The 13,832-nt window shown below is 51.3% G+C and overlaps 1 protein-coding gene across 1 annotated transcript in view; it reads right to left on the reverse strand.

Annotated features, from left to right (window-relative positions):
- Positions 1-5,949: 5,949 nt before the first annotated feature.
- Positions 5,950-13,832, reverse strand: part of CGN (cingulin) — a 45,799-nt gene continuing 37,916 nt past the window's right edge. The window contains exons 20-21 of the mRNA XM_032767973.2: positions 11,329-11,492; positions 5,950-10,573 (exon numbers count right to left, since the gene is read on the reverse strand). Of these exons, the coding sequence (XP_032623864.1) occupies positions 10,432-10,573; positions 11,329-11,492 (306 nt within the window). The 3' untranslated portion in view covers positions 5,950-10,431. The remainder of the gene's footprint in view (positions 10,574-11,328; positions 11,493-13,832) is intronic.

Below are 13,832 nucleotides of genomic sequence, written 5' to 3' on the forward strand. Positions count from 1 at the left end.
ATACTATAGTCATTATTACCAAGCTCTCCAGCTATATTCACCTCTTGGACCAGATCCTGTGCTCCATTTAGGACTAAATCAAGAATTGCCTCTCCCCTTGGAGGTTCCAAGAAGCAGTCATTAAAGGTGTCAAGAAACGTTATCTCTGCATCCTGCCCTGAGGTGACATGTACCCAGTCAATATGGGGATAGTTGAAGTCCCCCATTGAGTTTTACTCTTCTCACATTAGTTTTCTTTCCTCTACCCTACTCCATTAGTGCAGTACAGTAGCACCTTAAGGCTCATTCATAGTGGGTGCAGCACACGCACAGAGTGAGAGCTGCTCCCTACCCTGAAGGGCTTGCAATCCAATTAGACAAGAAAGATCTGCACCCTCATTTTCTAGTTGGGGAGCAGCAGCCTGGAGAGATTTAAGTGATTTGGTCAGGGACACACGGGAAGCTTGTGGCAGACACAGACAGTAAGCCCTGGTGGCTGGCGTTGTAAGTCAGCACTTTAAACCCAAGGTCCCTCCCACCCCGCTCTTGTTCATGCACAGCAGCCAGTGTCCTGTGAAGCTGATTCATCCACCCCCCATCCCTGGGCTGGGAATGCAGAGCAGGTGAGGGGGTGAATGGCTATCAGCCAGGAGAGCCAGGGCCTGATCTGCTGTAGGTGGAGTGTGTTTGATTAAAGCCCATGACAAGAGATAAACACCTGAGAACAGCATAGGGAGGTGGAACCACCTGCCTTATGCAAATCTGCTGTGAGGCGGGAACCTTTCCAAAACACCCCACGTAGGGCTGCTGCTATCAGCAGTTGCACAGTCCTCTACCTCTGTCCTAGTTCCAGTCAATGCTGACCCTTTGCTGGGAATCGATGTGTAAACTCCCGGCTAACCCCATTCTGCTGCTCCTGTACCCAGTGATGCTGTGAGCAGGGATCAGATGAAGGGAAGGAGAGAGGGGGCGCAGCTCAGATGGACCTGACACATATTGTGTGAATAACCATAGCAGCTGGAAGCCCCCCACTGTGGTAGGTGCTGCATATATACCTAGTGAGCGACAGGCCCTGCAGAGCTTACACTCTAAATAGACAAGCCAGACACAAGGTGGGAGGAGAAGTGATGTGCCCAGGGTCATGAGGCAAATCAGTGGCAGAGCTCGGAACGTAGAATCCAGAGTTCCTGAGCCCCCCTCCCCTGCCCCCATTAGTTGTCACAAAGCTCCATTAAACTAACCAGAAGAGCCAGGATGGGTGGTAGCTTTCAGAAGTCCCCCCTCGAGGAAATGCGCATCCACATGAATAAAGGGTTTCCCACTGAACCCAGAGCACTGGCGATTTGCTCATTTTCAGCCATCCCCGTCCACCGATCCAACATTGCAAAGTTTGCTGACCACCCTGATCCTGTGTTCCACACGAGGGATGTAAAAGTTTAAGCGGTTAACTGGTAAACATTAGGCTTACTGTTAACTAGACCTTAACCCTAGCAGCGGGACCCCAGCCCTGGCAAAGCCGCAGTGTCCCAACCTTGGTTAACTGGTTAAACAATACAATTTTAAGAGTTTAGCCAGTTAACATTTGCTGTAGTCATTTGGACAGACCATACGGGCCCCAAGACATTGACATAACACTGTCCAACATGGACCTGTGTTTACCAACTCCCCCACCTTGGTTAACAGAGACCTCGGGCTGCTTTGTCCCACAGTGAATGCACTATTCAAGTTATTTTAAAATGTGATTAAAAGCTACAGAAAAAGAAACAAGTTAAACACACATTTGGAACAAAGGAAGGTTCCATTTTAACAACATTTCCCTTCACCCCTCCCGATCAGCTGAAAGCCCGTGGGCCGGGGCGAGGGCAGCCCTGATGGCAAAGCTCGCTGCAGTAGCCTCCGTCTGTTCTTTCGTCTGTCTTCTCTTTAAGCACCCAGTGTGTGGAACAGCCCATCCTCTCATGATTTTGTCCATCCGTTAGGCCTAATATCCAATGCACAATTTTGGTCCATTTGTTTCCAGTCCCAGTCTTCTGTTTTTACCAAGCATGATTTCAACCTACTTCTTGAATTACAACAGCGTGGTTGGTTTTTTCACCTGCACTAATTCGCTTTCATAGTAAGTTTTATAAACAGGTACAAAACACCTTGACCTCTTTTCCATCGACCTCTGTTGTTAGAGGTTATTATAACATCTTATAAACTTTCATATACTTTTCCCAATTGATCTTACAATTAAGGTAAATTCATAAGTCCAATTATCACACCAGGGCGCTTACAAATTGACCATTCACTTTATTTTCTGCATCATCTCCACCCAGCACAGAGTTCAAACATTCAGAGATAGGCTGTGCTATACCTTAACTGCTGGCTGCAAGAACAGACCACTGGCAATGGAAAAAAGAAAACAAAGCACTCGCGCCTGCGAACAAGTAAATGGGGTTTGTTCTGCAATTAATGAAAACGTCAGTAGCAGCAATGAGGTAATGAAGAAACAGCTGCAATTTCCCTCAGAACATCGACCTTTGCCTTGCCCCCCATTGCTGTCCCACTGCCTATAGGATTCAACAATTCTTTTCTCATGAATTTGGGGGGAAGGATAGCTCAGTGGTTTGAGCATTGGCCTGTGTGGCAGAGCGCTGACTTTGCCCCTGGGGGTCCTGCGCTTCCGGGCGCTTCGTGCTAGCCTCAGTGGCTCATTGCGACCCCCGCCACATAGCCCTTCTCTCTCTAGGGCCAGGGATACCGTCTACTGAGCCCTTTTCATCGTACGCCAGCAAGGAGGTTGGTGAGAGAACTCCCACTGTCTCGTTTGCTCTTACGGCCTCATAGCCTCCTGTCCTGACAGGGGCCTGACTTCCCCTCCCAGGAGATGTTCCTGTAGTGGTGGGTTGAGGGGAACCTGGGCCCGTCCTCTACTCTGGGTTCCGGCCCAGGGAGCCTAATGGTAGCAGCTGTTGGCAGCCGACCTTTCACTGCCAGAGTTGCTACATTTCCCTGGGCCACTTCCCCACAGCTCTCCTGTGTCTCCCTTCTTCACCCTTACCAAGGACTTGAGGGTGTCTTCATTAACCAGCCCTTCAGCCACACTTCTGCTGCTCTGGCTCCCCGGTTCTCCTCTGCCTGATTGGAGTGAGCCCTTTTATAGTATCAGAGGGGCCTTAGAGTCAGGTGGTCACATTAACTTAATGGCCTCACCTGACTCTTAGCAGGTTAATTGGAGTCAGGTTTTCTCATTAGCCTGATGCAGCCCCTGCTCTGGTCACTCAGGGAACAGAAAACTGTTCAGCCAGTGGCCCAGGTCTACCACACCTGCTGAACCAAGGGTTGTGAGTTCAATCCCTGAGGGGCCATTTAGGGAACTGGGGGAAAAATCTGCCTGGGGATTGGTCCTGTTTGAGCAGGGGGTTGGACTAGATGATCTCCTGAGTTCCCTTCCAACTCTGATATTCTATGAGCAGGTGATTTTTTCAAAAAGCAGGGGCAGGGTGGGGAGGAGATGGACATTTCTGCACAGTGAAACGGACGGGAGTATTTGCTCCCAAGAAACATGGGCAATTATCTCAGGTAACGCACATCACCCTTCGGAATAATGCTCGTTGATCAAACACAACCTTCCTTACCCATTTTCCACATCTTTTTCATTGTGGCTGGAGGGTTAACTCGCTCCTTAATGGAGGTAGGGTATAAGAATTAAACACTTGGCATTTTCTTCCCCGATCCACTAGTCTTCATGCGAAGTCCATTTTCTAGTTGCAGGCAGCTTCCTTTGCTAGCCAGAGGATGGACAGGCATAGGGTGAAAGCACAAGACTGAGAGTTAGAGATTCTCCTATGGGAGTTCTTATCAGACCCTCATCGCTGTAGTTGGGTCCCTCACAGCTGTAATGTGTTGCTTGATCTCAGACTCTCCCCCAAAGAATTTGATTTAAGTTTTAATATGTCCAAGATCTGCGTGATTTGGTAAAACTGAAGTTCTTTAAAACACAAGAGTTCAAGATTTGCATAATCCAGGAAGGATGTTCCTGAATTTGGCAGCACTAACCCCACGTTTAGCTTATTGAAAGTCTTTGTCGGTGCATTGTCACAGGGCCCTGACTGGGGTTCCTACATGCTACTGTAATAAACTGAAGAGAAATGCTTTGCTTCTCCTTCTGCATTTGCTCAAGATACAGCTTGAATAGTGCCCCTAGTCCAACTCTGAGCTCCCCACAAAAATCTCAAGCGGTACTTTAAACTTAAGCTAGCTGGCAGGGCTCCCCAGAGGGGGGGAAAAGTGGGGCAATTTACCCCAGGTCCCACAGGGGCCCCCATGAGTTTTTCGGGGCCCCTGGAGCGGGGTCCTTCACTTGCTCTGGGGGCCCTGGAGCTTCTTCTGCTCCAGGTCTTCGGTGGCAATTCAGCAGTGGGGGAGTCCTTCCACTCTGGGACCCACCACCGAAGTGCCCTGAAGACCCATGGTGGGAAGTCCTTCCGCCCCAGGACCTGCCACCAAAGACCTCGGGCCCCCTGAATCCTCTGGCTAGCTGGCTCGTGAGGGGTAGGAGGTTGAAGCTCCGGTGCTGCAGGTGCTCAAACTAGTAATGCAGTGATAATTCCCGCTGCAACCAGATCCCACTGCCTCAGCAGCTGCTAAGCCGGTCACTCCGCCTGTCTCCAGAGCTGTTTTGCAAGATGGTTGCTCTCTCTGGAGTGGAGGAGACGGAACGAACCATTGCACTGCAGACCAGCCTTGCATCAGCATCCCCGGCTGTGAAATGCGAATCGTTAGATTGTGCAGAACACAGTGAGAGTGGAAGCTCCTGGGACTGGGAGGGTCTTTTCCTGCAGTAGTACAGTACCCAGCGCAACTGGGTGCTGGTCCGTGCCAGGGCTCCTAGGTGCTATCCCAGTGCAAACAGACCCTTCTCCAGTGAAAGGAGAGGGGCAGAGAACTGTTATTTTCAGGGTGGATGTTTTGTTACTGATGGAATGTAACTGCAGGGAATTTGTTCATTACCTCTTCACAGTTCAGATATGTTTGTGTCCCCACTTATGAGCCCAGTTCAGCTCTGTAAGTGACACATCCCTGCTGTAAGTCCCTTAAAGCGAGCACAGTTATACCAGAGATAAACTGGCCTGTACAAGTTGGACTTGAGCTCACCACTACATCACGGTGAACACCTGCCATTCAGATCAGCTCAGTTAATTAGCACTTAGCAACCCTCAATGATAATGTGTGCTAATAAATACCTCGTCCTGGCACAGGAGAGCTCAGTGGTACACAAGCAGACAGCCTCCCAACTGGTGCTGGACAAATAGCACTGGGCAAATAACAAATTTCACCTCTCTCCGGTTGGAAGCGCACTGCCATTTCTCAATCTGAGATCCAGATACGCAGGGTGAACCGTATGCTACTGCCACCTTTCGCTCTGAGGATCAGTGGCAGAAGCCGAGCCACATGGACCAGGCAGTGCGTGCCATAAGGGTGCACTCCTACAGCACCCAGTGGACATCTTTTAGATGGGCCCAGAGCTCTGCCGTTCTGGAAGCACGTCCCCAACAGTGAAAGAACACACAGAGGCCGCCTCAAAGCATCTGTTCCATCTAGGCATGCCCCAGAGGCCCCGGTCCTGGCAACATATCTGCAACACACCTGTTTGCAGAATCCCGGTTTTTGCCAGCAGTGGTTTGAGATTGTCAGTTTTACAGGAGAGAACTTTTGAAAATGTCTTCTGTTAGGATGTTATAATTGTTTTAATGTTGACGCTGCAAGGTATTTCTGTCCTTGTGCACCCTCATTTGTCCATCTCCACCTGTTGTCTCATTTGATACTTAAGACTGTCAGCTCTTTGGGGAAGGGATTGTACTTTTTGTTCCGTGTTTGTACCACGTGTAGCGCCCTGAGTCCATGACAGGGGCGGTTAGTACAAACACAAACAAAAATAAATATGCGCCACAGGGAAAAACTGCAATGAGATTAGCTTCAGCGCGTATAAACTTTTAATTTTAAAATACAAGTTGAAGGGCATATGTAAGAGAAAAACAAAGTTACAGAATAAATCAGATCATCTCTCTCGTATACTGCCATACAAGCCATCAGACCCCATAGGGACATGAAAGCCACTCTGCAGTGAACGCGATTAGCATTAGACTTGAATCAATCCTCCCCTCCATGGTCTCAAATTCCTATTACTTTGGGTTTTATTTTAAAAAAAATAAAAAAGCAAGTTATCCCCGTAGGAGATCTCAGCAAGGATTCCCCTTCCCTCTCACTCTCTCTGGCCCAGCCCCTGCAGAACGGCCTGTGGAGACCACCATAAGCCAGGCTGATCCCTGCGTGTTTCTTGGGGGACGTGCAGGTAGCCTACGTCTCCATTGTACAGCCTGGCAGCGTAATATCCTCTTGGTGTATAGAGCCACAGAGCCAGCGGGAAGGTAAGGCCCAGCTAGAAGAGATGGTGCCCCAGCTGCTGCAGGATCCCCACGTATGTTGCGGGGTGACAATTGGACCATACAATTCTGCAGCTCCTTTGCTCTCGCTGCTGCAGAACATCAGTGGGCCCCGTTACCCTAGTGCAGCCCTGGGAGAAGCGTCACTGACTTCAGGGCGGTTGTTCTCCATTTACAGCAGAGAGAGAGGGGAAATTCCAGCCCTGAGCTGGTCCCAGCCCAGCATCACTCCAACCAGCCATGCCCACTCCCACCGCTAGGTCTGTAATGAACGTCCGTGAGTCCCTTAGCGGCTCTGAAGCAGGGCTGGCTCCCATCAGGCTCCTGAAGGAGGCACATTAGATCTTAAAAAAACAAACCACCTCACATCTCTGCTGGGAGGACCTTCTTCTTGCTCCATGAGCCACACAGCTCATCAGTGGCTGTTTCTGGGGAGTCCCATGTCCTGTTACTTTGACGGCTGGTAAGGGAAGGGAACCTTAAATTCCATCTCCTCATTCCACCCCTACAGCCTCCCTTTTGAAGCTGCTGCTTCATAGAGCAGCTTGCCTGTAACAATGCAGGGGGTGGGTCTCTGCACCCATCAACAGAGCCCCGATGAGGCGTCTGCCATGTCGGGAGACCTCCCTGGGATCCGGAGGCTGGCCAGCTCTCGAGAAATGCTCTTGGCTAGTTCCCTCCCTGCAGCTCCTCCAGATCAGGCGGGTTTGGAGGAGAAGCAAAGCCAGGCGCAGAAGGCAGAGGCTGCCTGCAACGAAACTCACACGGGCCCTTCAGACTGAGAGTGAAACAAGACAGCCCTCAAAAGAGGCAGACTGCAACCCGGTTAGTGAAACCGTCGCTCCAGCAAAGCCTTTGCAGTGGGCACATTCCTACAGTCACAGAGCACTACAGGTTCAGGCTGTCATTCAGCTACAGTCACACCCACACCCATCCAGGGCTTTTTTGGGTGTGTGTTTGGGGTGGGGGTGGGGGGGGAGATTCCTCCCCCCCCATCTGTGGGTGTTTTAACAAGGCATCTTTGTTTCAATAATTAAGTGCCTAGTGTGAAAAGTCCCAATTAAAACCCACAGAGAGACACACACATACACACACCCCACCAAGATCAGCTGTTTGAAAGCTGGGGCAGATTCGCAGTCTTCCATCCACGGCAATGTAGTTACTCTCCTTCACACCAGCTGACGATGTAGCCCTGATTCTTAAGTCGCCGCCCACTCTTCCTCAGTGGCAGCAGCCTTGAAACAAGAAAAAACAAACAAAAAAACACCTTGGCTCCCTGAGCAAATTCCTCCCGAAAGCCTTATGGTGCAGAGCTGGAGCTGGTTGAGGTATGTCAAGAGATTGTCAAGGTGTCCCTGAACCAGTGTCCCAGGAGAAGATGACAGCGCTGGCTTGTCGATGACCCAAGATGCATCCTGCAGAATTTATCTACGTTATTTTGGGGGCTTGGCCTGGAAACGCTAGAGCCAAAGACCTTTTATAACTAGAGCAGCCGCTTGGGGAGTTCCCAATTGGGGGCTGCTACCTAAATGGTCCCAGCAAGAGTCTGGGAGTTGCTCTCTGTGCTGTGTGACCAGCACGCTGCCATGGAGCAGATGAGAACTCAGAGGACTTGCTGTTCCCATGGCGTTTTGCTAACTGCCTGGCCCGCAGCTGCAGACATTCGAACTGAGCGTAAGAATAAAAAACAAACATCCAAAGCGTCACCTCCTCTGCGTGGCTATGGAGAACTGCTCTAGGGCAGCACGCCAAGCAAAGCAGGGTCCAGAGATAGGGCCCCTGTTGGAAGCAGAAGGGTGTGAACACTAGTGGAAGCTGAAATCATGCCAGACAAGGCAATGGCTACATTTGGGCATTGGGGATTTTTGTTAGCTCTTGAGCTCTGACCGAGCACCAGGTTGTGTTTGTCGCCTCCCCACCCCTGCTTCTGTGTCTCGCCACCTTGGGAGGGGGGCAGGTGCGTGTTAAACCAGGTATGTTACTTTAAAACGGAGACATGTTTAAAAGGTTCTACCCCCAGTTCCCTTCCGAGCAGAAATTGACTGGACTAAGTTTCCTGCACTGGACATTCCCCATTAAGGCACGACGGTCAAGGCCTGACCTGCAGGTTGCTCTGAAACCTCTGAGCTGGTGAAGTTTAAAAAAGTAACAGAGGGAGACTGAGGTGTTAGCAGCTTAACCCACAACAGATGCAGGCGGGGAGGTCACACACTGAGTGGATCCCTCCCTGCCCCATATATTCCCAATCTATAAAGCAGCACTTTATAAACAGGTGCAAATTCAGCTACAAAATGAGGCTCAGTGGGAACTGACAGGCAGGTTCCCGTTTCAAGGATATGCAGGTCTCAAGCAGGACTAGCTCAGTATTGTTCTTTCCCCTCTGAACAGCTCTGATGCATTACAGCCCAGGTCACACTCCACTGACCATGACTGCAACTCGGTGAGTGAAGTGGGAGCAGCGTTTGGGGACACGGAGCTCAGGTGAGAGAATGTGGCTGCTCGTCCCATCAAGGCCAGTACAGCCCTTGCTTTTCCATCAACATCCACAGCACATGTGCTTCCAAACGCAGGGGTTTGCATTTCCCTGGCTGATCTATTGCCAAAAAAACAGAAGCGAGAAATTGCTGGAGAGGTGCAAGATAGGAGGGGCCCCCAGCAGGCAGATCCCAGGTGTTTCCTGTTAACTCTGTAGTGGAGACAGCCCTGGAGGCTGGATGTCCCTCTATGCAGGACAGCAGGACAGCACAGTGTGGACAGCAGGACGGCCAGGCAACCCGGCCCTGGATGGACCCCCGGGCTCATGCCTCATTTCACGATTGATCGCTCGGATCAGACAGAGGTGGGGGCAAGCTCTCATGCTCATCTGTCTCAACAACAAAGTGATATCGTGTCAGATAAAAGTCTCTGCTATTCCAAAACCGGTGTTACTTCTTCCTCCATGGGCCAGCTGCACAGGGGATTAGTGTAATGTCACTGGCTCCTGGGGACTGGACCGAGACCCCCCAGTTCCTCTCACACTGGCCATGAACCCCTGGGATCCTGGTCAGTCTCAAACTTTTCCTGTCCTACACCCCAATCCTTGGCCTCCTCCAGAGCAGGGTCAACGGAAAGGACCAAAAAAGTGGCAGCAGAGTCCCTTGCCCAAGCGCACTAGCCCTGTAGAGTTTCGCTAGGCTGATGCTCCCGCTCTCCATCCTCTGCCGTTACAAAGGTAGAACCGTCTTTCAGCGCAGCAACATGCTCACAAAGAACAGAGAGAAGGGCAGAGCAGCACGTAGGCCACACAGATTGATGGGCTGGCCAGGAATTTCTCTTTAACGCGGCATGAAGAAACAGCTGCAAACGTCCTGGAAAAAGCAGCCGCTGGATTTTAGACCCAGGACTCCACGTGGGCGTCTATAGACAGTAAAAAGTCTCTCAGAGCAGACACACAGCCAGGCCGTCTCCTAGATTCTGGTTGGTGACTAACCTACGATGCTTCCCCTTCTGGCGGAGAAAAGCCAACTCCCGCTGTGGACAAACAGACAGGTTCACCTCTTGTTTATGAACCACAGACCATCATCCTGCCTTATTGCACATCTGTTTCCACCCGCCCATATACACACAAACATTTGGTTAAGATATGAAACATCTGGAATTTAAGAAATGCCCTGAGAATCACAGAGAAAAACAGATTAAATAGAATTTTCTGGGGAGCTTAACACCCAATTCCTCCCCTATCCTCCCTCCCAATTTAAGCAGAAAACCTTCCTGCTTAAACATTGTTCTCAGTTCTTCTGCTGCCGGCTCCTCTCCAGTTAGCTGCTTTTTAGAACGGACGCATGTGTCAGCCGACGCCAATCCAAGGATTGCTGGCCTCTAGGATGTTGTTTTTCCTCCTAAAGGGACTGGAACATCAGTAGATCAGGGATGCTCCCCCGTGGAATGATGCCCTGTGCCGGCCTCTCAAAGAAACCAAAGCAGTTCTGACCACGGGAAAGAGGGTGCACTCCAGGAGCCAGTTAATGACCCGTGCAGGCAGCTGCTAGCACGAGCTGGTCTGCAGGTTCCCCTCCGTCAGCAGTGAGGCGATGGAGGACGGGCCATAAGCGCTGTCAAACTCCTCATCCGAGCTCAAGCGGTCATCTTCCAAGGAGGCCTCTGCGGCCAAGCGGGTGGCCTTGCGCCTGGGTCGGGGAGAGGATGAGCCAGTTCATACCCGCACAGCAGAGCAGCTACGCTTACCCGGCCCTGCACTCTGGCCCCTGCTGACTGATTCCCACCAGGGCCCAGGGCAGCGGGGAGATCCTTGCTCTAAACCAGGGGCTCCCATCTGCCCACAGCCCTGATCAGACACCCTGCATCCCACACACTGCGTGAGAGGGCAGCAATGAGAAGAAAAGATCAATGAAACTCCGGACAGGAACCGTTACAAGCCTGCTGGGCTGAGACTTCCAAGGAGCTTGGGGCAGGTCAGCGCCCAGCTTTCACTGGACTCAGAGGCCCTGGGGCAGGATCGCTTCATTATCCCCGCCCAGTGCGCTAAGGACTTCCCTTGGCTGCAGGCTCAACGTGAATGACCCTAGCTAGGGCACTGGAGCATGGCTTAGATTATGGGCACACTGCTGCTCTGCTTCGGGAAGGTCGCTTAGACCAGATTTCTGCTCTCCTCGGCGCGCCCAGCGCAGAACTAGGCTCAGCTACAGGGCTGGAGGGGGGCAGGGGACAGGCAGCCTGCAACTAATCCTCAAGGGGGGAGTTTGCTACTATCATATTTCTGCTGGGAGAGGAGCTCGGGCTTCAGCCTGCTGCACAAGGAGACTGGTATGGAACAGGGCTAAAGCGGGACGTGTATTGCTCCAGGAGCCCTTTACCTCTGGCTCTGGGGGACCTCTAGGACGCAGGAGGGGATTTTGCACCACCCACCCCGCCCACTGCCTACCAGGCCTCCTTCTCCAGGGCCTTAACGCGATTCTGCAGCTGCTCGTTGAGTTCGTGCTGCTCCTCCAGCTCCCGCTGCGCTTTCTTCCTGGCGCTTTCCAGGCGCTCGATCTCCTCCTCGGCCTCGTCCATCTGGCGCTTAAGCGCCTTGACGCGTAGGCTCAGCTGCGTGGGGCAGAGCAACGGGGGCGTAAGGGGAGGGGCACGTTGGCTTGTGGTGCTGGGAGGATGCAACTGAAACCCGGACATCCAGGTGGTGGTGGAGGGACCTCACCCCCACCTCTACCCCTCTCCTCCTCCCCAGGGACACTCGGGTCCTCTGCTCACAGCAAGGGCCATTCACAGTCACAGCAGTGTCCTGATGCTGAAGGAGGCTGGGGTGAGATGGGAACCAGCCATGCTCAGTGCTCTCTGGAGGCTGGGAGTGGGATAAAGACACTAGGCTTCGCGGGGGCTTGTCCCACGGTTCTTAGCGCTGCAGTGAGCGGAGCCGCTCTAGGATCCTTTCTCAGTGAATTATGGGAGAACTTGTCTGGCCTTCTGGGCATCCTGAGAGGGTGGGAATTGTGGGAAGGCACTGGAGGACTGTCAACACTATCAGGCGTACAGCCTGCATCCTCATTTCGAAGTGGAACCCAAACCCTCACCCAGGCAAGCATGATCACCCTGACATCTGCTGGGACAGCAATAGAGCAGTGCACAGACAATCCAGGAAGCTTTTAGAGCGTGATGGGGACAACTTCGTGGTGCAGATGCTGAAGGAACCAACTAGGGGCCGTGCTCATCTTTACCTGCTGCTCACAAACAGGGAAGAATTGGTAGGGGAAGTAGGAGTGGGTGGCAATCTGGGCAGCAGTGCCCATAAGATGGTCGAGTTCAGGATCCTGACAAAAGGAAGAAAGGAGAGCAGCAGAATACAGACCCTGGACTTCAGAAAAGCAGACTTTGACTCCCTCAGGGAACTGATGGGCAGGATCCCCTGGAAGACTAATCTGAGGGGGAAAGGAGTCCAGGAGAGCTGGCTATATTTTAGAGAAGCCTTATTGAGGGCGCAGGAACAAACCATCTCGATGTGCAGAAAGAAAAGCAAATATGGCAGGCAACCAGCTTGGCTTAACAGAGAAATCTTCAGTGAGTTTAAACACAAAAAGGAGGCTTACAATAAGTGGAAACTTGGACAGATGACTAGGCAGGAGTATAAAACATTGCTCGAGCAAGCAGGGGTGTAATCAGGAAGGCCAAACCACAATTAGAGTTGCAGCTAGCAAGGGATGTGAAGGGTAACAAGAAGGGTTTCTACAGGTATGTTAACAACAAGAAGGGTTCAGGGAAAGTGTGGGCCCCTTACTGAATGGGGGAGGCAACCTAGTGACAGATGATGTGGAAAAGGCTGAAGTTTTCAATGCTTTTTTTGCCTCGGTCTTCACAGACAAGATCAGCTCCCAGACTGCTGCACTGGGCAACGGTATGAGGAGGAGGTGAGCAGCCCTCAGTGGTGAAAGAACAGGTTAAGGACTATTTAGAAAAGCTGGATGAGCACAAGTCCATGGGGCTGGATGCAATGATGCAGAGGGGAGTTTGCTGATGTGATTGCAGAGCCATTGGCCATTATCTCTGAAAACGTGTGGAGATCAGGGGAGGTCCCAGACGATTGGAAAAAGGCAGATATAGTGCCCATCTTTAAAAAAAAAAGGGAAGGAAGAGGATCCAGGGAACTATAGATGAGTCAGCATCACCTTAGTCCCTTGAAAAATCATGGAGCAGGTCCTCAAGGAATCCATTTTGAAGCACTCAGAGGCGAGAAAGGTGATCAGGAACAGTCAACACTGATTCATCAAGAGCAAGTCATGCCTAACCAACCTGATTGCCTTCTATGATGAGATAACTGGCTCTGTGGGTATGGAGAAAGGGGAGGACAGGATATATTTTGACTTTAGCAAAGCTTTTGATACGGTCTCCCATAGTATTCTTGTCAGCAAGTATGGATTGGCTGAATGAACTATAAGGTGGATAGAAAGCTGGCTAGATCATCAGGCTCAGCGGGTAGTGATCAACAGCTTGATGTCTAGTTGGCAGCAAGTTTCAAACGGAGTGCCCCAGGGGTTGGTCTTGGGACCGGTTTCGTTCAACATCTTTATTAATGATCTGGATGATGGGATTAATTGCACCCTCAGCAGGTTCGCAGATGACACTAAACTGAGAGGAGAGATAGATATGCTGGAGGGTAGGGACAGGGTCCAGAGGGAACTAGACAAATTGGAGGATTGGGCTAAAGGAAATCTGATGAGGTTCAACAAGGACAAGTGCAGAGTCCTGTACTTAGGAAGGAAGAATCCCAGGCACTGCTACAGAAAAGGACCTGGGGATTACAGTGGATGAGAAGATGGATATGAATCAACAATGTGCCCTTGTTGCGAAGAAGGCTAACGGCATATTGGGCTACATTAGTAACACTGTCAGCAGATTGAGGGAAGTGATTATTCCCCCTCTATTCAGCACTGGAAA

Source organism: Chelonoidis abingdonii, chromosome 11 (assembly GCF_003597395.2).
Source record: "Chelonoidis abingdonii isolate Lonesome George chromosome 11, CheloAbing_2.0, whole genome shotgun sequence".
Taxonomy (NCBI): Eukaryota; Metazoa; Chordata; order Testudines; family Testudinidae; genus Chelonoidis; species Chelonoidis abingdonii.